This window comes from Nannospalax galili, unplaced genomic scaffold, assembly GCF_000622305.1.
Source record: "Nannospalax galili isolate Female #2095 unplaced genomic scaffold, S.galili_v1.0 scaffold140, whole genome shotgun sequence".
NCBI classification, from domain to species: Eukaryota; Metazoa; Chordata; class Mammalia; order Rodentia; family Spalacidae; genus Nannospalax; species Nannospalax galili.
Window position 1 is genome coordinate 15,751,770 of NW_008352267.1, and position 22,831 is coordinate 15,774,600.

The following is a 22,831-nucleotide window of genomic DNA, read 5'->3' on the forward strand; positions in this document are numbered from 1 at the left end:
GACGATGGAGGCCTGGCTTGTGAAGCTTCAAAGGGAAACGGAGACTATCAGGGCTGTTCATGTGAGATTTTGGATTGAGAATCTGTGGGTTCTGGTTGGCTGGGGCTGAACAATCACCTGTGATTAAGAAGAGACCAGAGCCTGAAGCAAAACCTTTGCTTTACTAGGACAAGTGATGCTGGTTAGCTGGGGCTGAAAAATCAGCTGTAAGTAACAAGAGACCAGCATCACTGTGGTGGAGTCTTCTGGGAGGTATTTCCTCAGGGTTAGCACACAGAGGGGACCCGCACCTCTATTTCAAGCTGGAAGCAGGACTTGGTAATGTGTAAGAGTCTCCGGCATGGTTCTGGTGCTGAAGGCGTGAAGGGGTCACAGAGCAACTGAGGCTTGGCACTCTGAGAGGCCAGGAAAGGCCATAGGTAAAAGTGCAGCTTCAGTTGCAGCAAAGACCCCAGGATTGAAGGGGTCATGGGAGAATCTGAGGCTTTGCACCCAGAGAGGCAAGAAGAGGTCATTGGTGGTGTAGCCTCAGTTTCAGTGGAGACCCCAGCTTTTTGGAGATGCCGGGACCATGGGACGACCACCAAGGACAGCGGCAGGTGTGGAATGGAGCTGGCCTGGGTCTATGAGATGAGCTGTGTGTGCTGTGGATGGCAGAGTCAGAGAAGTGGAGCTGCCAGAACCCTATGGAGCCCAGATCGTGAGTAAATCCCAGACAGATGTCCAGCCTCGAGCTACTTTGCTGGACTTTGGTTTTGCTTAAGTGTGCCCAATTCTTCCCTTTGAAATAAGACAGTACTTGTTTTGGATTTTACAGAAGCCCACCCACAGGAGAGACTTTTAAAAGAGACTATGAACTTTAAAGTGTTTGGATTTTTTAAAGGACTGTGGGGTTTTTAAGGTTGTACTGTCTTAGGTTGTGATATTAACATCATATCTTGAGGACAGAATGTCAACTTGACACACCTGGGTTGAGGGAGCCTCAATTGGGGAATTGCCTCTATTGGACTGGCCTGTGGCCATGTCTGAGGGGCATCTTCTTGATGAGTGATGTGGGAGGGCCCAGCCCACTGTGGGTGGTGCCACCCCTGGGCAGGTGGGCCTGTGATACTTAAGAAAGCAGGCTAAGCAGGGGCCAGGGGAACAAGCCAGTAAGCAGCGTTCCTCCATGGCCTGTGCTCCAGCTCCTGCTTCCAAGTTCCTGCCCTGAGTTCTACCTTGGGCTCCCTGATGAACTGCAACCTTGGAGATGTAAGCTGAATAAACCCTTTCCTCCCCAAGTTGGTATTGGTCAGAGTATTTTGTCACAGCAATGAAGAACAAATTAGGACAATGGGGGAAAGATGGCATATTGTAACCCCAGCTCTTTGTGACTAGGAGGTCATTCCACAAAGAACGAAGACTCTGAAGACATTTTTGGAAATCTTGCTTCAATTTAGCAGTAAAGATACTTCATTCTTATTTCTATAAAATGTAATATCTATCATTTAAAAAAAAAAACATAGCTGGAGGTGGTGGCGCACGCCTTTAGTCCCAGGACTCAGGAGGCAGAGGGAGGAGGATCTCTGTGAGATCAAGGTCAGCCTGGTCTACATAGTGAGTGTCAGGCTGGGACTACAGGAAGATCCTGTCTCAAAAAGATAAAAAATATAAACAAAAAGACCCCCATAATATTCTTCTAAGGCTACCATCACAGAAGAGGTAGAAAGATTATAAGATCCAGAGGATGGAATGGGCCAGGGGGAAACAGTGTCTTCCAGACCTGACAGGACTGTTGTGCTCCTGAACTCACAGCAGCTGTGGCTGCCTGCACAAGATCTGTACAAGATCAAGCTGGTCAACATTTTAGCATGGAAAGGGAGGGATTCACAAGCCCCATCCCTAGCTGAAGAGCAACTGACAACTGATGGCTTCTGGGAGAGGGAGATTCAGTTTTTTTAAAGGTGTGGCCCCTGGTAGGTGGACCATGATCCAGGGGATGGCCCCACAACCATGGGAATATGGGTAGCAGAAGTTAAAATCAGTGAGATATAAAAAAAAGAAGAAATGAAGTTGGGAGGGTTAGGGTGGATCTAGGAGTTAAGAGGGACAGGAAGTAAATATGATCATAATACATTTTATAAATCTTTTTAAAAATTCTCCAGAAGTTAATTAAAATATTATATTAAAAATAAGGAAAACACATAATATCATAACAGCTAGCATTTACTGAGTAATTCCTAAAAATTAAGCACTGTGCCAAGAGCATTCCATTATCCCTACCAGTCTCTGAGGTAGGTACTTCTAGTATTCCTACTTTAGGGAAAGGGAAACTGAGACCTAGCAAGGTTATGTAGGTCTCATTACCACACAGTTATGTGCCTCCCCACCCCTCACCCAGTTCCACATCCCCAGAATCTGTATCTACAGATTTAATTAGCTTTTGATGGTATGTATTCAGAGAGAAAAAAACCCTAAAACCTGCATCTGTACTGACCACACAGATTTTATTCTTGTTATTTTCCCCTAAGCAATGCATTATAACAACTACTGACATGGCATTTACATTGTATTAGGGTTTGGTTTTTGTCTTTTTGGGACAGAGTCTCCCTGTAGCTCCAGTTGGCCTGGAACTCGCTATGTAGACCAGGCTGGTCTCGAACACACAGAGATCTGCCTGCCTTTACCTCCCAAGTGCTAGAATTAAGGGCCTGTGCCACCACACCCAGGATATTGTATTAGGTTTTATGCATAATCTAGAGATGATTTAGCATTTAAAGGAAGGCGTGTGTAGGCTTTATATGAATACTACAACACAATGTTGGTATCCCCAACATTCTAATCCCAATCTCCCAATAAGTACTAAGGGATCAGTATGGTCCTAATTTTTCAGATAAATAATGCTAATGATGATATGAAGAGGGAATTAGTAGTAGTTTATCTAGATACTGATTAATTTTAATTATATAAAGCTACTGGTCTGATATATTTTTTTTAATGTTTAAAAATCTCAATACTAGGGGCTGGAGAGATGGCTCAGCGGTTAAGCACACTGGCTGCTCTTACAGAGGACCAGGGTTTGATTCCCAATACCCACATGATGGCTAACAACTGTTTGTAACTCCAGTTCCAGGGAATCTGACACACCCTTCCAACCTCTGTGAGCAATTACATACATCCAGGCAAATACACTCGTACACATAAAATAAAATAAAAATAATTTTTTAAAAAATCTCAGTACTAACCTATATTTCTCTGAATTAGCGTGCACTCCTTCTCCTTTGCCAAAAAATGGCTTCTCCTGGAAACTTCAAAGTTAAAGCAATATTTATTCTTCCCCATGTCAAATAAAGTGCAGTTAAACACTGTTTTCCTCTCTCCCAGGGGCAGGCTGTTTTCAGCCAGCTGAGTAGTCCTCTCCCCCTGGTGTCTGGGGGGCTCTTTGTAAACAGCAACTACTCCTTGGACGAAAACACAAGGAGGAGGCAGCACCATCACCTCCACTACAGAGTCACATGTGAGTTCTGGTGCCATCATCAATTTGTATCCAAATTTCTGGGTCAGGTCAATGGGTCCTGTGGAAGTAATGACTGAGTCTTGGCCAAACAGCTTCAGCACCACAGTGACATAAGCTTCTGGCCCCACAGGTGCACAGCCAAACTCAACCCACTGGCCTTGAGTGAGCTCTGTCTTTTTGCTGGCTCTGATCTCCAGTGGCTGCCCCAGACTTGGTCTTGCCTCAGGAAGACTGTTAGTGAAGGTAACATCCACCAGCATGTCAGGTTTGTCCACAGGAAACAGGCAGAGTGGTTGATTGGTAAAGAGGCCCACTTGAAAGGTGCCTTCTGATGCCTTGGCTGTTCTATTCAAATCAATGTGAAAGGTGGGCCATTCCACCTTCAAAGAGGCACTTTTCTCCCTCCAGGGGACTTGAGTGCCATTGTCTGCCACTTCAGGACTCATCATAAACCAGTAGTCTCCAGCCTTCTTGAAGTAGAAGCACTCAAACTGGAATGTTCCCTGGGACTGGTTGGTTAGGAGATACTTGGTGGTCAGAGTCTGATTGGTGTTGGCCTCCCACAGCAGGACAGACACATTCCTCAGAGTCCCATTAACATTATCAAGATACTGGAAATCCACCGACACTGTGCTGTTGCTGAGTGCTACATGGTCCGGTGCTCTCAAGAGGAGATACTCAGCTTCTCCAAGGACTGAAATGAAATGTCAGAACTGGATTTGAAAAGGTGCATTTGAGCAGGGCTATTAGCATTACAGATGAAAAAAAGCATTTCAGACACTAGAGAAGCTGGAACTGAGCCAAGGTAGTTGGCTGGGTTCCCACCACTGGGTTCCAGTGGTAAAACGCCATACAGCCCCCGAGAGCTGGGCACAAAGCTTGTTCCATTCTAAGTGCTCTGTTCTATCACCACCTTGCATGTTTAAAATAATGAATTGGTGATAGGTACTCTAAATTCACAACATTCAGCATATAACTAAAATGAACATCTATAAAGATATAAGAATCATTGACAATTCTCAGACTCAAAACCTTTATTTCATGTTTCTTACATTAATCATATTCTGGTGTTTAGATATGTGGGGAAAATGTATATGCAACAGTTGAGAAAGTTTAATTTAAATGGCACAATACAAGCGACTGTAGATTATTTAAAATGTAGGAAGACCCTTAAGTTCAAAGTTATTATTGTCTAATATTCAAGACAAGCACTTGGGAATTTTTACCAGTAAAGGAACCAGTGTTCTCAGCTTGTGTGAGGAAGAAATTATCAGATGGATGAGGGATGCTATTTCTTTATTCTGCATGGGTCACACATAATAGCATGAACATTTCTGAAATAACTAGGCATATCCCTGGCAACTTTAATGACACTACAACAACTGGTATTGGCCTTGGGAGGACAGATGACTACTAGTCTCCCAAGTATCATTCAGGTACAATCAACCATATCTTTTAAAAAGAGACCCAGCAGAGCAGCTGAGGGAAACAGTACAAAGAACACAGACACACAAGAATCCTTGTTTCTTTTCTGAACCTGATCCAAGTATATATCAAAGCAGGCAGAATTTGGCAATGCAACAATCAGCTGGCCATGGCTGGGTAAGAAATTATTTGAGAATGAAGGAACTTCAGGAACCCTTTGGGCTTGAAAAGAAACTTGTATAATTATGAATTTATTATTATTACTGTATGTACCTCATCTATATAATATATACATATCACATCGCATATACCCAAAAGTGCTTACACATTTTTTGTTTAGGTGTATAGCCTTTACAACCCCCTTTTATGTATTTAATCAATAATTATGAGAATCAACATATGAATATACTAACACATGAGGAATTTTTTCTAATTAGATCGAACTTCATCTATTTCCTACTTGAGACTGAAATAAGATATATAAAGTGGGGGGCTGGAAAGATGGCTCAGAGGTTAAGATTACTGGCTGCTATTACAAAGGACCTGGGTTTGATTCCCAGCACCCACAAAGCAAGTAGCAACTGTCTGTGACTCCAGTTCCAGGGGAATCCAACACCCTCTTCTGACCTCTAAGGGCATTGCAAGACACAGGTACACTTACACACAAGCAGGCAATACCCATAAAATAAAAATAATACACAAAATATTTTAATAAAAAAGATAAAGAGAGCATTTAGAGATGAATACTTGATCACACTTACTTAAAAATCATAATGGGATAAAGATTTCTTGGTTTCATTTTCATATTTACAAAACAGAAGGTAAGGAACACACCCTAGATAATGTGAGTTGAGAAAAGTGCACTGATGGCTAAAGAGACCCTCCACTTACAGGCCATGCAAGGAGACCAAAGTCATTTTAAAGAGTTTTTATTTTTAACTCTGTGTGTGAGAGTGTGTGTGTGTGTGTGTGTGTGTGTGTGTGTGTGTGTGTGTGTGCGCGTGGTGCCTGAGGAGATACCAGATCCCTGTAGGTTGGAGTTCCAGGCAGTTGTGAGCCATCTGACATGGGTTCTAGGAACGAAACCCAGGGCCTCATCTGGACTAACCACTCAATCACTGAACCATCTCTCCAACCCCATTAAAGTCATTTTAATTTCAGGGTAGGTTGGTTCTACAGTGCATTTTTAAGATGAAGAGGAACAGGTTACTCAGTTAACTAAAAAGAGTGAGATTGTTTTTGTTTTGCTTTGAGCGAGGATCTCATGTAGCCCAGGCTGGCCTCAAACTCCTGATCCTCCTGTCTCTACCTCCCACGTGCTGGGATTACAAGTATGCATCACCCTGACCAATGATCTGGAGTTTATTACAAATGACAATGTCTGTCAAGGAGGCTAATCAGATTCTGATTTCTCGGGAGTCGATTAATAAAAAGGATACACATGCCCAGCTGGAAAAGGAGAACAAGGAAGCAATGCATGGGTCCCAGTGGGAGCAGCAGGTGGGAACTGTGCCCTGAAGGGGGACTTGCTATGGAACTCCAGAATTCCTGCTTATATGCAGGAGAAGGCATTTTTATTCTAAAGCCATGATCTGATCCTACCACATCCTGACCACTCTAGTATAGTTTTCTGTTCTTTCATTTCTCCCTCCTCCACTTATTATACAATTTAAAGTAACCGGTATATCCACATAAACACATGGATATACATATATGTGGATAATTTATAATGATATATTTAATTCATATCAAGTAGAGATGAAAAGGTGAAAAACAGACCTATGAAATATCTTTATAGCCAGCTGTGGTGGTGCATGTCTTTAATCCCAGCACTTGGGAGGCAAAGGCAGGTGGATCTCTGTGAGTCCAAGGCTAGCCAGGATTATACAGTGAGGCCTTGTATAGGAAAAAAACAAAAAAATACATTACAGAAAAAAAAACATACATTTCTGTTAATGGCCTGTGCCACTTAACCGCTACATTTATGTTCATTCAGTTTGTTTTTATATTGCATTAAGATGCTTTGCTCTTTTTTATATTTTATGTGTATGAGTGTGCTGCCTGCACGTATGTAAGTACACCTGTGTTGCTCGAGGAGGTCAGAAGTCAGATTCCCCTGGAACTGGAGTTATGGGCAATTGTTAGCCACCATGTGGGAACTGGGAATCAAACCTTGGTCCTCTGCTTTCTTAACCGCTGAGCCATCTCTCCAGCCCCAAGATGCTTTGCTCTTAACATCAACAAAATCCTAGCATGCTCTTAAGTGGAAAATTTTTGATGCTTTATCATCATGAAACCAAGAACGTGTAATTTGTGAAAGGCTGTTACATGTTTTTCAGTAGAGATAAATTAATTTAAAACAAATCCTACATTTGTTTTTCTTAAATCAAAGGTCTTCTTATTTAAATAAGCTTCTTAAAAAAGAAAAGTCTGGGGCCAGTTGAGATAGTTTGGCAGGTAAAAGTACTTCCTGTTAAACCCGATGAACTGAGTTCGATCTCCAGGGCCCACACAGTGGAAAGAGAGAACTGACTCCTGCAAGTTGTCCTCTGACATGCATATGCACACAAATAGACAGACAGACAGACAGACACACACACACACAGATACATAAATATAATAATATAAATAAACAAGTAAAAGGAAAAGTCTGGAAAAGGAGACCTACTGGCTAAAATGAGCTCAGAGTGCAGCCTGTTACACCAGTCTAGGTTCTCTATTTATTGGAACATAATTTCTACCTCACTCCTTTTATTTTGAGACAGTGTCTCACCCTATAACACTGGCTGGCCTGGAACTTAACATGTAGAACAGGATGGCCTGGAACTCTCAGAGATCCACCTGCCTCTGCCTCCTGAGTACTGGGATTAAAGGAGTTCATCACCATATCTGGCAATTTCCATTCTTATATCGCCAACTGCTTAGATGTCTACAAATATTTAGAAAATGTACTTAGAAAAGTAGTGACATATTATTGACCCTGTTGGTTCAATAACTGCAAAAATCTGAGAAGTGAACTCAAATTTCTATAGACACAAACTGAATGAAGCACTCATGACAGCACAAGCATTCATGACACTCTCTAGTCTTGATTTTACTAAACAACTCTGTGAAGTCAATACTAAAGCTAATGTGAAGTTGAGATTGAAAAAGCCTAAGGAAAAGTCTTGCATACATCTGGCAAGGACTTGAAAGGCAAATCGATTCTAAAGACACCGTTGGTAATAAGTGTCTCTTGTCAAGTCAAATCCTATTTAAAACCCCAATATACAAAACATCTGTGTGTATGTGTGCATATTAAGTGACGTAACACTGACTCACAGAGAAATCCATCAAAAAGAACTGAGGGCAAGTTGGCTACAATGACAAACATCAATACTCCCAAAAGTCAGGAGGAAAGAGGTTGCTCCAAGTTTAAGGACAGCCTCATCTACATAGCAATTTCTAGGCCAGCCACTGCTACATAGTGAGACCCTGTCTCAGATAAAGAGAGAAAGAGGAGGAGAGGGAGGACTTGATGTAACATGCTTTTTTTCCAGTTTTTTTAAAAGGTAGTGAGATTTTTTTATTTTAAGAATTAAAAATGTGTTTAAAGTGAAATTTGAATCAACCATTCAAAACCCTGAAGTACTTTCTGAGAGGGTAGGGTTTCAAGACCACAGTTTAAAAGGTAGGGCCCAGTTGACCTTATCCTGTTACTTCCATGCAGGATCATCAACATCAATGCATTTATAAACCTCAAAATTATTTCCTTATTGATACTGATGGCATTAAGTCTACTCACAATACTCACCATAGTCACAGAGCACCACCAACAACAGATTTGAAAAGTCTTTCAACATTGGTTTCATTCTGATCAGTAAAATCCCAGGACTTTGGTCTCCTCATGTCCCTTCTCACATCTAAATTGTGATGATTTTTTTTCACAAACACCTGTAATTAGAAACTCAAAAATGATGGTTCCATTCAATATGATTCATAAAACCAAAAATCATAAATGGCAAAAGGAAAAAAACCATAAATGACACTCATTCATAAAACAACAAAGCCAGGGACTGAGGAGATGGCTAAGGAATTAAGAGCATTTACTGCTCTTCCAGAGGACCAGCATTCAGTTCCCAGCCCACATAGATGGCTCACAACCTCCTGTAACTCCAGCTCCAGGTGATCCAACGTCCTTTTCTGTTCTCTGAGGGTACACACACACACACACACACACACACACACACACACACACAGAGAGAGCCATGAATAAAAAAATAAGAATCTTAAAAAAAACCAGCAATAAAGCCATTCTAAGAAATCAAATTTTCTCTAGACAGGACACTAATATTCCCTGGGTAGTGGCTGGTAATTATAGAAGTCCCTTCAATTTCGTTATAGCTTACCTAGCCCAAGAACATTCGGATAAGTCAAGACTATTTTTGCAAAACACCAAAAATCTTTGTAGTATATTCATAAATGGAGAGAGCTAATAGTCAATCTGGATAAGATACTGTCACACTGTTTATATTGCTGGGTGTTTCACACTGATTAACTTAGTAAAATTTTCCAAACTTTCATTTAACACTATGCTATGTATCCTCAAACCCTCCATACATGGCTCCCACAAATGGGCTATTACTACTTGCTTGCAAAATTGGTGTATTTCTCTGACTGCTTTTTTTTTTTTTTTTTTTTAACAAGGTACTTCTGTAGTCCCAGCTGTCTTGGAACTCCTTATGTAGACCAGGCTGGCCTTGATCTCACAGAGAACCACCTGTCTCTGCCTTCAGAATGCTGGGACTAAAGGTGTGAGCCACCATGCTTAGCTGATTACTTCTTGATACCCAGTATATTACAGTTACATGTGAACTCCATGTGGCCCTGGCTTTTCATGTTTAGTTGTTCAAGGAAAAAATAAGTAACAATTATCATCTCCTGTCAATCTTCCAATCCTTGCTGGTATGTATCAGGAGATAGATGATTCATGCAGGAATCTTCCCAGACCACCTATAAAGGGCAGGGAAGACCTTTCTGTGCATTTTAAGAAGAGGGAGACTAGACTACTAAACGATATCATAAGACATGGGCCATTTGGGGGCTGGAGAGATGGCTCAGCAGTTAAGAACACTGGTTGTTCTTGCAGAAGACCTGTGTTCAAATCCCAGCACCCACATGGCAGCTAACAACTGTCCGTAACTCCAGTCCCAGGGGATTCAACAGCCTCTTTTGACCTCCGTGGGCACTGTATGACATGGGTGCACTTACATGCAGGCAATACATGCATAAAATAAAAATAATAAAATAAAATAAAAGACATGGGCCATTTAAAGCTAGTTTTTTCATACTAGAATCTAACAAAGTATGTTCTATTTAAATATAACTAAATATATATTTTTCTTAATGTTTATAGTACCCTGTTATAGATAGGTTTTTTTTTTTCTTGTGGTGCTGGAGATTGAACCCAAGGCCTCATACTGGCAAGGAAAGTACCATTGAGCTACATCCCCAACCCCATAATTAATAAATAGGCAAGTACATAATATTCCAAACACATTACATCCCTGCAGATAAGAACAGAAATTAACAGAACTACACAGGCTGATTGAAACAAGCCAAAATTCAACGGAAAGGAAACTGGTGTGTCTCTATTAGCTTTCTTTCAGTAAGAGCTAGTTGAACAAAGGAAATAGTGCACTTCCCGAAGGGAAGCAGAGATTTGCAGTTTAATTACGCAGAAGATGTGGGCTCCCTCTACTCAGCACACAAAACAGAAAACTCTGTTTTGGTCGAACTAGCTACAGACTTGATCTAATTGTTTCCTAGAACTTAGGGAACTGGCTAAAGATTGCGATGACTGACAGAAAGCATCTTCCAGCCAGGCATGGTGGCCCCAGCACCTCCAGTTCCCCAGGATCTGAGGCAAGAGGCTGGCCTAGAGGGAAGTTGACAAAAACCTCCCAATCTCTCTGGTTCCTTCAGTCAGTGACACTCAACAACCTAACTAAGCAGCCACCTCCCAAAAATTGAGTTGGGCTTTCCAAAACTACTTGCTTCTCCACTACAATATTTTTTTAAGTCTTTAATCATAACTGATTTTGTGACTGAATTTTCTTACTTATGAAAATGAGCAATCAGACTTTTGTGATAATCTGTATTTGGAGCTCAAGAGAATGGACTTACAAAAGAAACAAGTCTATTTGTACACTGTAACATGGATTATGATAATCACAACACACTTCTTTAACTTTTTTATCTGCCTGCTTATTTCCTTTCAACACATTCTCAATTCTCTGAGTAGTTACTGAGTAGAATATTTGGTCTGAGGATCATTTTAAGAAAAGAAGTTGAAAGAAGAAAGAAAAAAAAAAAAGGCAGAAGCCAGGTGTGGCACACACCTTTAATTCCAGCACTTGGGAGGCAGAGGCAGGTGGATCTCTGTGACTTCGAGATCAATCTAGTCTACATAGTGAGTTTCAGCCAGCTGGGGCTACAGGGAGACCCTGTCTCAAAAAAAAAAAAAAAAAAAAAAAGTTTTCAACACATTTGAAAACACCTTGTATAGAGCCTGGGTTTTGGCTCAGTGGTAGAACGCTTGCCTAGCATGTGTGATGAGAGGCCCTGGGACTGAGCCCTAGCACCGTGGGAGGTGAGAGGCAACTCACACACACATAAAGGTTTATGGACAAATTGTGTAAGTACCAGCTGGGAAGATGAAGTGTAAACATGCTCAATGACTAACAGAATCACCCAACCTCAGAGCCATGTTTTCCCCGAAACCAGCTACATAAACGTATCACAGCTACAAACAAGGATATCCAGTGTCCACAGGACATTATCAAGGAATGAAAGATAAGAAGCTGAATGATTTTACAAGCAAGACTCTTTTTTTGTGTGTCTAGCGTACATCGGGGAAATCCCGACCCCAAAGCCCCGCGTGTTCCCTGGCTTTAGCTTCTCGGAGGCCACTCCGGTGCCCAGCGGGGTGCTGCTCTGGGGCAGCCCGGGGTCCAGGCCACTCTGCTTTCCTACCGCAGCAGGTCAAGTTCACGCTCGGAAATCCGGCCGGGGTGGTCTGAAGATCATCTCCTACTGCTAGTATCCCAGAAAGATTTCTTTGGGGGAAGAAACAAACTTAGCCCGCCACCCTTGGTATCGGCCCCCAGTTTTCGAAGACCCGGGCCAGCGGGGCTGCACTCTGCCCGCGTGGGTCTCGGCCACACCTGCGCGGGGCGGCTCGGTGGGATCCACGGTCCCCGAGCGCGGAGCCCCGGACACCGCGTCCGCCTGCGCTTTCCCGACCCCCGCGAGCCTCCCCGACCCGGCTCTTACCTCTGGCGGGGGACGGGGGCTGCGGCGGGCGCCTCAGCGGCCGCGGGGCAACGCCAAGCATCCCGCGTCCGGGACTGCGCGCCCCGACCCTCCGCGGCTCCCGCAGCCCGGCCGCCCCGCCCCGGACGACACGGAGGCGGGCACGCGGAGGGGGTCAATCGGCCCGGAGGTCCGCCCCGCCTCCGCCCCTTCTGGGCAGCGCATCCTTTCCTGTCCTGCCCGCCTCCAGCTCGCCCGCCGGCGGACAGGAAACCCGGAGGAAACGCGGGCCCAAGGCCCTGCGCGGGAGGAGGTGCGGTCCCGCCGCGGAGCCACCAGCACACACCCGCCCACAGCCCGCTGCCCAGATACAACCTGCAGCTGCCGCACAGTTCACATCCAGTCACTGCTCCCCTAGGAGCCTCTTTTGGAGGCCACAAGAAAAGCCAGTAGGGGTTGGAGAGATGGCTCAGCAGTTAAGTGCACTGGCTGCTTTTGCAAAGGACCAGGGTTCGGTTTCCAGGACTCACAAGGTAGCTAACATCTCTCCTTGACGCCAGTTCCGCGGCGCCCTCTTCTAGCATCCGTAGGCACTGCACACTTGTAGTGGACTCACATACATGCAGGCAAAACACTCATATAAAATTTAAATTTAAATTTAAAAAGCCACGAAAATGGCATGAATGATCTGTAAATTTGCTTCCCAAATGTAACTGGAGGTTCAAAAGAACAGTTCAGATAAAGTGCATCTTCCTTGAAGCCAGATTTGTTTAATGAGATTTAAAACATTTTTAAAAGACCACTCTCTGCAGGTGTTGAAGTTATCTTTTTAAAAGAATGAGAGCGCGAATTTCACATGGTTTAAGAGCTGTGCTTGCCATGAATAGTGTGCAGTAGTGTTTACTGTTCACTTTCTTGTACACAAACCATTTAACAGATCTAATGTGTGCTAACAGCCCTTGGAGAGCCAGTGACCAGAAAGGTACCAGAGAACTTTGGAGTGACACATACCATGTTGGTTATGGAGTCGATTGCATTAATTGACTATGCATTTGTCAAAACTCAACTGACTTAGCCTGGTGTGGTAGCACACACCTTTAATCCCAGCACTCAGGAGACAGAGTTCCAGGCTAGCCTAGTCTACATAGCAAGTTTCAGGCCAGCCAGGGCTATGTCCTAGTAAGACCTTGTCTCAAAACAAGCAAGCAACAACAAAAATCACCTCATCTGATTTGTCCTGTTTAGGGCTGAGCACTCTAAAGTCTCTTATTCTCTGCCCATTGACCAGATGTGGGTCTCTGTGCCATCTACTGCAAAAAGAACCTTCTCTGATGAGAGCTGAGAGATGCACTCATCTACGAGTACAGTGATAAGTCATTAGGAATTAGTTAAATTCTATGTCCATTTAGCAGAATAACACTGGTAGAATCTCCTCTAGGGTCTATGGTCTATCTAGCCACAAGTTGTTGGCCCCAGTAACAGTGTCAAGTACAGATTCCAATTTGAGGAACAGGCCTTAAATCCAATCAGAAAGTGGTTGGTCACTCCCAAAACATCCATGCCACTATAGTACTGGTGGGCATATCTTGCCAGGCCAGTTGTTATTGTAGCTTGAAGGGTTCAAAGCTGAGTAAGACTGATGATTACTCTTCTCTTCCAGTAGTATGCATAGCATCTTCCAGCACTACGAAAGCTAGCCAGGGAGGGATGAAGCTTCAAGGTCAGTACCAGCTTGATCTCTCCATGGTCTATGACAAGTATATAGTGTCATCAGCAGTAGGGTCTTACCATCAAGTTCTGGACAATGACCAAGAGCAATGGCAATAGCCAGTAATGTTGGTGAGGTGGTCAATGGGACCAAGATGTAGCCCATTCCTGGCACTGGGCTTTTTATTTGCTAGCCTGTGGTGTCTGGCAGGGGCATTGTGCTATCTATGTCCCACACCCCCTCCCTGCTCACAGGGTAATTTCCTTTCTATCAGACCCCTCCCCCAGCTTAGAGGAGCCAGAAAGATTGTTAAAAGCCAAAGGCTAGGAGCTGGAGAGATGGCCTAGCAAGTAAGAGCACTGGCTGCTCTTAACAGGAGACCAGCATTCACTTGGTGGCTAACAAGGGTCTGAAACTCCAATTCCTGGGGATTCAATCCCCATTTCTGGCTTCCGTGGGACACAGGTGCACTTACACACATGCAAGCAAAACATTCATGCACATAAAATAAGTAAAATTAATTTTTTTAAATTAAAAAGAGAGGCCAATGGATAACCATAATGAAACATTGTTCTCTGGACACAGTAGGATAGCTGCACATATGAACTCACAGCAATCCTGACACAATGCGTAAGACCTATGCAAGCTCATGCCAGACAAAATCCCAGCATGGAGGGAAAAGGTAGACAAAGTCCAACCTCTAGCTAAGAAGCATTTGGCATTGGTAGTTGCTGGGAGAGGGAGAGTCAGTTTCTTTAAGGGTGTGGCCCCTCCTGATGCTCCAGTGATGGCCACACACCCAAGAGTATATGGAAGGATAAACTGGACACAATGGGCTTTTAAAAACTGAGGACATGAAGTTGGGTGGGTAGGGAAGGGGGTAGATCTGGGAGGAACTGAGGTGAGTATGATCAGAATATATATGAAATTCTCAAAAAATTCTTTAAAAAAAGGCCTCATTGATGGAGCTGGATGTGGTGTATATACCAATAATCCCAGTAACTGGGAAGGCTGAGGCAGGAGAATTTCAAGTTCTTGTCAGCCTGGGCTACATAATGAGTGTTTCCAAAAGAGGGTATGGGGTGACAATAGAGCTCAGTTGGAAAGCACTTGCTTAGTAAGCATTAAGCGGGGGGGGGGGGGCTCTGATAAGATTTGTTTATAAATTTCATTTCAGTTTTTTTTTTCAAAGTTTTAAAATACATCATTTTGCAGATAGTTCAATCTACCAGCATGTATTTAAAAGACAGCAATGCTGGGCATGGTGGTGCATGCCTTTAGTCCCAGCACTGGGAGGCAGAGGCTAGTGGATCTCTGTGAGATTGAGGCCAGCCAGGTCCAGATAGTGAGTTCTAGGCCAGATGGGGCTACAGGGAGACCCTGTCTCAAAAAGACAAAAAACAAAATAAAATACAGCATAAGCCAGGCGTTGTGGCACATGCCTTTAATCCCAACATGTGGCAGGCAGAGGCAGGCAGACCTCTGTAAAACTGAGGCTAGCAGCCTGGTCTACATAATGAGCTCCAGGCCAGTTGGGGCTACAGAGACCTGGTTGCAAAAACAAAACAAACACAATAAAAGTCGGCACAATTAGACATTTATATGTCATCAGAGATCACTAATTTTCTAAGAACTAATTCACTATATGGTTGATACTAGCACTACTAATTAAGTTCACTCAATCAAAGCTTCTAAGGAAGCATTAAAGTCATCCAGTTTCATTGCCATCAAAATTATCTAGTTTAATATCTATTTATCAACTCAAGTTGGGATTCCTTTCCAAATACATGCCACATAGTCTATGAAACTTTTGGTTTTGAAAGCAAAAACTCAGTGGAGGGACTGAAAATGACTCAGCAGGTAAAGTCACTTGCAGTCAAGTGTTATGACCTAAGTTCAATCCCAGGATCCATATGGTGGAGAACCAGCTCCTACAAGTTGACCTCTACACATCTGATATGGCACACACATGCTGCCTACAACAAACAAATAAATAAATAAGCTCAGAGGAAAGAGAGAGCTTTGGAGTTAAATAAAGCCTGAATTTTAACCCTGCCTTTGTAGTCATGGATTGCTTAATCCCCTCTTTTCTCCACCATAAATGGCATATAGTGAAAATTGTATGCCAATTAAGTGAAACATAAGCAACTTGCTCTGCATTAACTTTTCCAATGCACTCTCTCACCAAAAAGCCACTCTTTGGGAATGAGAAGACCTAAATTCATGTACATTTTTAAAATAACAGCTTTTCTGAGATGCTTATTTTTGTCTTAATTATACTTCACACCAAAGTGTATCACTCTCTTTATTGGACAAATACGATAAAGTCTTTCCTGAAATAAAGGCAACATAAAAAGGGGGAAAAGTTTTCCAAAGGACAGTAGTATGATCTTGTTAGCACTGAACTGGCTGGGATGTAGCTCAGTGGTAGAACACTTAGGGACGCTACCAAATACCAGGCCAAGGGTTCTAAGCCCTGCACACTGAGTTCTTTCTGGGTCAGCAACTACTCTAGTGATCTGTGCAAACTGTGTAAAACTTATATACTCAATAACTCCTTATATACAAATGATATTTATTTTCCTAGGCAATGCTGAGAGTCATAACTGACTCATGATTTCATATCAGGATACAAAGAAAAACATAAATGACCCAATTTTTATACTGTAATAACAGCCTGTGAAAACAAGATCTTACATGTGTATAACCTGACTTTTCAGGAGTGCTTCCCATGCCAAGGATATAGCTCATGTCTTAAAATTTGAATAAGAAACATGGGATCGAATAGCTCTTTCCTAATTGGAAATCAGTTGGAGAACTGGAGTCAGTCCTGATGCTGCCATGGCTTCTGTTTCCTAGAAGTCGGTGTGAACATACCCGCACAGGCTTTCTTTTCTCCTTTTTAACTGTACAAATCCAGACAATGTCAGGGAGACAGGAAAATGAACTTAAATTCTCAGTCTTTACCGAAGCTGTTTAGACAACACCACCTTTTCCTTGATCAAGGCTGATTGTTTTTAGGGACATGTTTTACAGTAGTTTTTTTTTTTAATTAAAGTAAGTGCCATGATGTTATTCTTCATAAACATTGCTCAGCCATCTTTGGGAATAAGGATGAGGTATTTCCTGTTGGAGGGCAATGGAGTTGGTTAATAGCCTATTATTTCTTCAGGAAGAATATGTTTGTATTGTTTGTGTTACTTATTTATATGTTCCTGTATGTGTGTTTGAGATCTAAAGGTGTCATCTCATTTGCTAATTGTTACTGTAATTAAATAACAAATTGGATAAGATAGAGTAGATCTCAAAGAGGCTGAGCTATGACCAGTCTGGTTGGAAGCCGCTTGGGAAAAGGGTAAAGGACACAAATTTGGGTTTGCTGGTCAGCTCCAGACAGTACTATATGCCAAGAGTCATTCAGTACAATTGAACAGTCAATTAGGATTTTACTGAGTATAGTCACTGATGCAGGACAGAATTAGGATTCAAAAGAAGTGCTATAAAGTGGACCGTCTTTCAACTTAAACTTAGTCTGTTTTCTTGTGGCATCGAAGCAAAAGTTAAAAGAACAAGACAAAATATAATCAAGGATACGGGAGAGACAGTAACTCTCACAGACTTCAGAAATAGAGCTATATACAGAAAACAGGTTTTTCTAGAGCACGCAGAATTGTGCAAGGTATGATTTGGGCTACTGTGCGTAAGTGGAAGTCAGTAATGAAAGAAAGTCTGGACAGACCAAGGGAATATGCCAGGAACAAGACCAGCCCTTTTCACTTGCTGGCATTCTTCTGTCTTTGTGAGACTAGCTTACCAGGCTTTTCCTCACCTACGAAGCCTCCAGTGTCTTCCATCAAAAATGAAGGCTCCTTAAATCAGGCATGTGGTACACACTTGCAATATTAGCACTCAGGAGACAGAAGCAAGAATAAGGCTACATAGTGGACCCTGACTCAAAACAAACAAAAGCAAAGCTAAAGGCTCCTTCCTCCGAGTTCCTTAGGATGGTACCTGTGCCCCTTCTGTGACACTTTGTTCCACCATCAATGGAAGTTGCTTCTATGACTGTTTTGCCAACGAGGCCACCTTCTTCTTTGCATCCTCCCCACTTGCACAGTGCGCCACAAAGTTCCCCACATAATATTCCTATGTATTCCAGAAAACAGTCTTTTTAACTGAATTCAATGAGAATTAAAGTAGGATAAAGTACAGTCAAATTATCAATAAGCATCAGTTCATTTATTCAGTAAATATTTATTGAATGTTTTCTGTGTGCCAGCCCATGTTCCAGACTCAGAAATATATCCACGAATAAATCAAATAAAAATCTGTCTTTGCTAAGCTTGTAGTCTACATCTATCATAAAGGATGTGGTTGGCAATAAATTACATAAATCCAATCATACTTAAGAAATATATACACATTAAAACAGCATGAGTATTGCTATAAATCTGCTATTGGTATGCACATAATTATACTGTGTATGCATAATAAATTCATACTGACATATCATTCCACAGGGACTCACACTGTAAGGTCATAAAGAGAACTTTATTGGCAATGTAAGAGATTCATCTAGGATCATTTTGAGCATGCTTGATTTTGACCTTAGGCAAAGTCTTTAAAACCTAGTCACTTTACAGGTTGTGACTCCACTGTACCAAAATGAAGATACTGAGGCTGTTGGGCAAAAGTCAACTGTTTTACGTATTTGAGTCTGAGAGTGATGACAGGATGAACCCATGCTTTGGTCAGCGGAGTCTGGTCACAAGAACACATTGACATGACTGCATACAGTTGGTCCACAGTGAAATTCGCATCAAGAGATAAAAAACCAGCTCATGACTAATTTCCCATCTTTAAAGATAACCAAAATTATAAAATCTCAAAGACATAAATATTCGTAAACAATGCTTAATTATAAAATAGAAAGAAAAACTCTTAACATACTGGCTTAGTATGACCAAAGGGTTATCCATGTCATGTATTTTCAGAGTATTTTTAAAAAGAACATCAAGTTAATAAAATCAGTTTAAAATTTTGCAATAATTTTGGTTTATATACATTAATACCAATCATTTAACCTTGAAAACAACGTTCAATTAGACAATGTAAAAATTTTTTTCTTGACAGTGACTAAAAATATTCCATTACCATAAAGTTACAAAGAGATCCATGCTCTTCGGAGCAAAGTTAGGAAAGCAAAACTCATAATTATACAGTGATGAGCACCAAGATAACGTTTTTGCACTTAGAGCCTGATTGGTTATATTTAGACACAGCCTATACCAATAAAGGACCAAAATTACACATTTGGTTAAAAAAAAAAGTCAGAAATATAAGCCAAGGTCTGGAAACAGTAAAGAATGTCCACTTTAAAAATTTAAAAAACAGTTTTTAGTGTGACAATTGTAAAGTATATTCATGTCACTTTTCTTTACCTTCAATTCACTTTATACAAATCAGATTGCTCCATTTTTTTTTTTTTTCAGAGCTGAGGACCGAACCCAGGGCCTTGCGCTTGTTAGGCAAGCGCTCTACCACTGAGCTAAATCCCCAACCCCTGATTGCTCCATTTTTGTTAATCTGTTGTCATACTGAAGTCAACAAATGTGTTGAAATATGTACATTTATTGTAATGAATCCAAACCATCAGGGCTAGATCCAGCAGCTCCTACAACTTTACTTAACAATCAATCCAGGTGGTGGAACAGATTATCATTAATCTGTTGATTTTAACTACCTAAGTCAGATGAGGGGTGTGTGGGTGTGTATGTGTGTACATGCGTGTGCCAGTCACAAAACAGACTAAGTATAACCCAGAGAGAGGTGAGACAAACAAACTCACACAATGGCCCAACCATCCCCTAAACAAGTTGGGTGGCCAGACACTGAATTACCCCCAAAATAAACCTGAGGCTGAACAATGAGGTAATTAGGGGATATGTCGTCACAATTAAGAGTCAGTGACAGGTATGAAAAAGAACACTAAAGCAGGCTGCCTCTGCCACAGTAATGGGGACAACGGAGGACAGCAGCAGCAGCAGCCACTTTGCAGGAAGGGATAGGGGTGAGGTTCCCTGGGTCTGTAGCTGAGAACAATGGCACTTCCACAAAGGGCATCTGCAGTGACCTCCACCTCGTCCGGTGAGAATGTCCTCAAGGTCCTAGAAAGTGCACCTGGGCATCCCTCCCCTTGTCCTCATGTGACACCATCACTACCCTTCCACTTCGAACTCCATCTCAGAAAGGTAGTCTCCTCCGGTCTGGTGGGCTCCCTGAGTTTGAGGTAATGTTAACATGGTATATGTGGTAGAGCAGTAAAATGAAGTCAGGCAACTGACTTTAAAACTCCAGCAATCTACAGGCCAGTTTCTGTTATCAGTAATACTTTTTGCTGAGATGCTTTCTTGAGTTCTCCATGTGTTTCTTCACACAACTTACAACATGTAGGGCATAGAAGAAAAACATATGGCTGGATATGATAGAAAAAAAATTTTTAAGTTCAGTGTTGAAACTCCTTGAGAAGGTAAAGGAGGTCTGTTAATTTCCTACTTCCTATTTCACATCCTTGGCTTCCAAGTCAAAGGGCACTCAGAGTCATGGAGTTTCTGAGAGGTTCCTTCTGCTCTTTCATCTGCACAAACAATTCTAGGGAATTTCAGAACCACCTACTTCTTAGACTCTACTGTGGGCATGCTTCTATAGCTGTTTGATTCAGTTTTGAAGTCCACAACATCTTTTAAACAAAACGATAACTGCATTCTTTAAAAATGCCAGTCATGAAATTATTACATTAAAAAAATAAAAAGAATCTAGTTGGAGTATATTGACTTATGTCAAATAACATTTTCTTACTCTCTCTTTTTCCCTTTATTTGGGCACTAGGTATGGAACTCATGGCCTCCCACATGCTAGGCAAGCGCTCTACCCAGAGCTATAGCCCCAGCCTCTCCTGTTTTGAAGGCGTTTTACTGGATCTGGTGGAGGTGTTCCTCCGGCTGCTTTAGAAACCTGCAGGAAGAGCCTCACCTGGCATTCTGCAGTTTGCTATTTGGTGCCAGGGCTTCAGCGTCTTAAACTATGCTGCAGGTATGACTTTGTTCATGAAACCTCCAAGATGGGCATATCAGACACAGAGAAAAACATTTACAATTCAGTGAATTTTAGTTACAGCAAAATGATTATCTATTCTATCCAAACATGCAACTTCACTTTTTCTTCCCCCAAGGACCTAAATTCAGGGATCAGATGAAAATCCACCAGGTTTCAAGTTAAATTCTAAGAGTTCTGCACAACTGTGGCATGACTTTAAATGTATATTTGCACTCATTTTTCTGTATTTTCCTATATATGCCCTAAATAACTTTCTGAAACCTTAATTTTAGGAAATGATTAAGAGTTTTATATTATATTGTGACATTCTAATGAATTCTCAGTTTATTCAGGGTTTATCTCTTAGCTCAGTGTCATATAACCTTGACACAGTGCAAGTATATGGACAAAAAGTATTTCAAATACAAAATTCTTAGCTCTGTGTCATAAATAAATTTGGATAAAACCGTAAGCCTTCCACTGAGTCATCTCGGCAAAGATGGCCCATCTTCTCTGCAAGAAGCACCCCTTCTTTGGCCAGTAGGACAGACATTCCCACAAGTTTAGCAAATTCTTCTGATGTTAAGGATCCCTTTTCTAAAATCATCTCTAGGACCGAGGCCAACATTTCTTCTTCTTTATGGTATTGAAGCTCAATTATCATGACACCACTGTCAAAAACTGAGAGCCTGCGAGGCAATTTCAGCTCTTCCAGCATCTTGCAGGCATGCACTAAATCTGGTGAGAGCAGTTCCATTTCTTGAGCTCAGTTTAACTAAACAGTACACCTCTGTGAGTGACATTATTCCCCCCCATTCCTCTAAAGGTGCCTTCAATATTCCAGCCAACTGCTTGACAAGTCTTCTCTGCAAGAAGCAGCCTAGGAACAAAGAGGAAAAAACCCACAATTATCTTCCCATTCAGAAACAAACACACATACATCATGATGGGCAAGGGCTCACTCACCTTTCTTTGGCCAATAGGACAGACATTCCCACAAGCTTAGCAAATTCTTCTGATGTTAAGGATCCCTTTTCTGAAACCTAGTAGCAACACACATCAGAAAAAAAAAAAAAAAACATTATTACTTTAGTAGACCTCACTACTAACATTAAGAGTAATATATATCATCATATACAGGAAATAATTCACTGGATTTTCTACAGAAGTCAAGTAGTCACTATAGAACTGTCTCAATTCACTATAGCTGCTCAATTCTACAGAGGTTGATGGAACAGAAGCTAAGTACTAACGTGGAACTGTTTGTGATATAAGAATGCACTGGACAGAAGCCTAGAAAGAACTATTAGATATTCTGAAAGGATATAGCAAACTGAGTGTCTATGACATGCTCCATCTGGTACAGAGCCCATAGTCAGAGTTGGTTTAGTAAAGGAGCCGAGCTGAAAACCTGAAGCTGATGGTTGTTAGCCACCATGTGAGTACTGGGATTTGAACCCAGGTCTTCTGCAAGAACAGTCAGTGCTCTTAACCACTGAGCCATGTCTCCAAATATGGCTTTTCATTAAAGTTAAATTCAACAGGAAGTCCTGTTCCTCAAGTCACTAAGAATTTGGATCTTCATGGCAAGCTCTACTGACTGTAGGAAACCAGGTTCACATACCGTCTCCAGGGCCGAGGCCACCATTTCTTCTTCTTTGTGGGACTGAAGCTCAATTACCATGACACCACTGTCAAAAACCCGGAGCCTGAAAAGCAGAGATGCGAGAATACAGTGATGATTCATCTGGGCTGCTCAACCACAAAGGAGGAGCAGATTTGGTCTACTTTATTTTATGCCCAGGCATGAGGAC

The 22,831-nt window shown here is 41.9% G+C and overlaps 2 protein-coding genes and 1 long non-coding RNA gene across 4 annotated transcripts in view; all 3 read right to left on the bottom strand.

Moving 5' to 3' along the window:
- Thsd1 (thrombospondin type 1 domain containing 1) overlaps nt 1-12,453 on the bottom strand; it is a 34,996-nt gene extending 22,543 nt beyond the window's left edge. Inside the window, exons 1-3 of one of the 2 annotated variants that reach the window (XM_008849126.3) lie at nt 12,236-12,379; nt 8,715-8,854; nt 3,225-4,190 (exon numbers count right to left, since the gene is read on the bottom strand). In XM_008849126.3, coding sequence (XP_008847348.1) covers nt 3,225-4,190; nt 8,715-8,772 — 1,024 coding nt within the window. In that variant the 5' untranslated portion in view covers nt 8,773-8,854; nt 12,236-12,379. Of the gene's footprint in view, nt 1-3,224; nt 4,191-8,714; nt 8,855-12,235 lie in introns of both variants that reach the window. The other variant, XM_029554095.1, reaches the window with a different exon arrangement.
- A 6,911-nt stretch (nt 12,454-19,364) lies between these two features.
- Nucleotides 19,365-22,831, bottom strand: part of Vps36 (vacuolar protein sorting 36 homolog) — a 35,233-nt gene continuing 31,766 nt past the window's right edge. The window contains 1 exon segment of the mRNA XM_008849129.3: nt 19,365-21,792. Coding sequence (XP_008847351.1) covers nt 21,451-21,792 — 342 coding nt within the window. The 3' untranslated portion in view covers nt 19,365-21,450.
- Nucleotides 21,877-22,763, bottom strand: LOC108491615. Its single transcript, XR_001872824.2, has 3 exons — nt 22,642-22,763; nt 21,984-22,060; nt 21,877-21,897 (listed from the first exon to the last, which is right to left on the bottom strand). It is a non-coding gene; the product is annotated as an uncharacterized LOC108491615 (long non-coding RNA).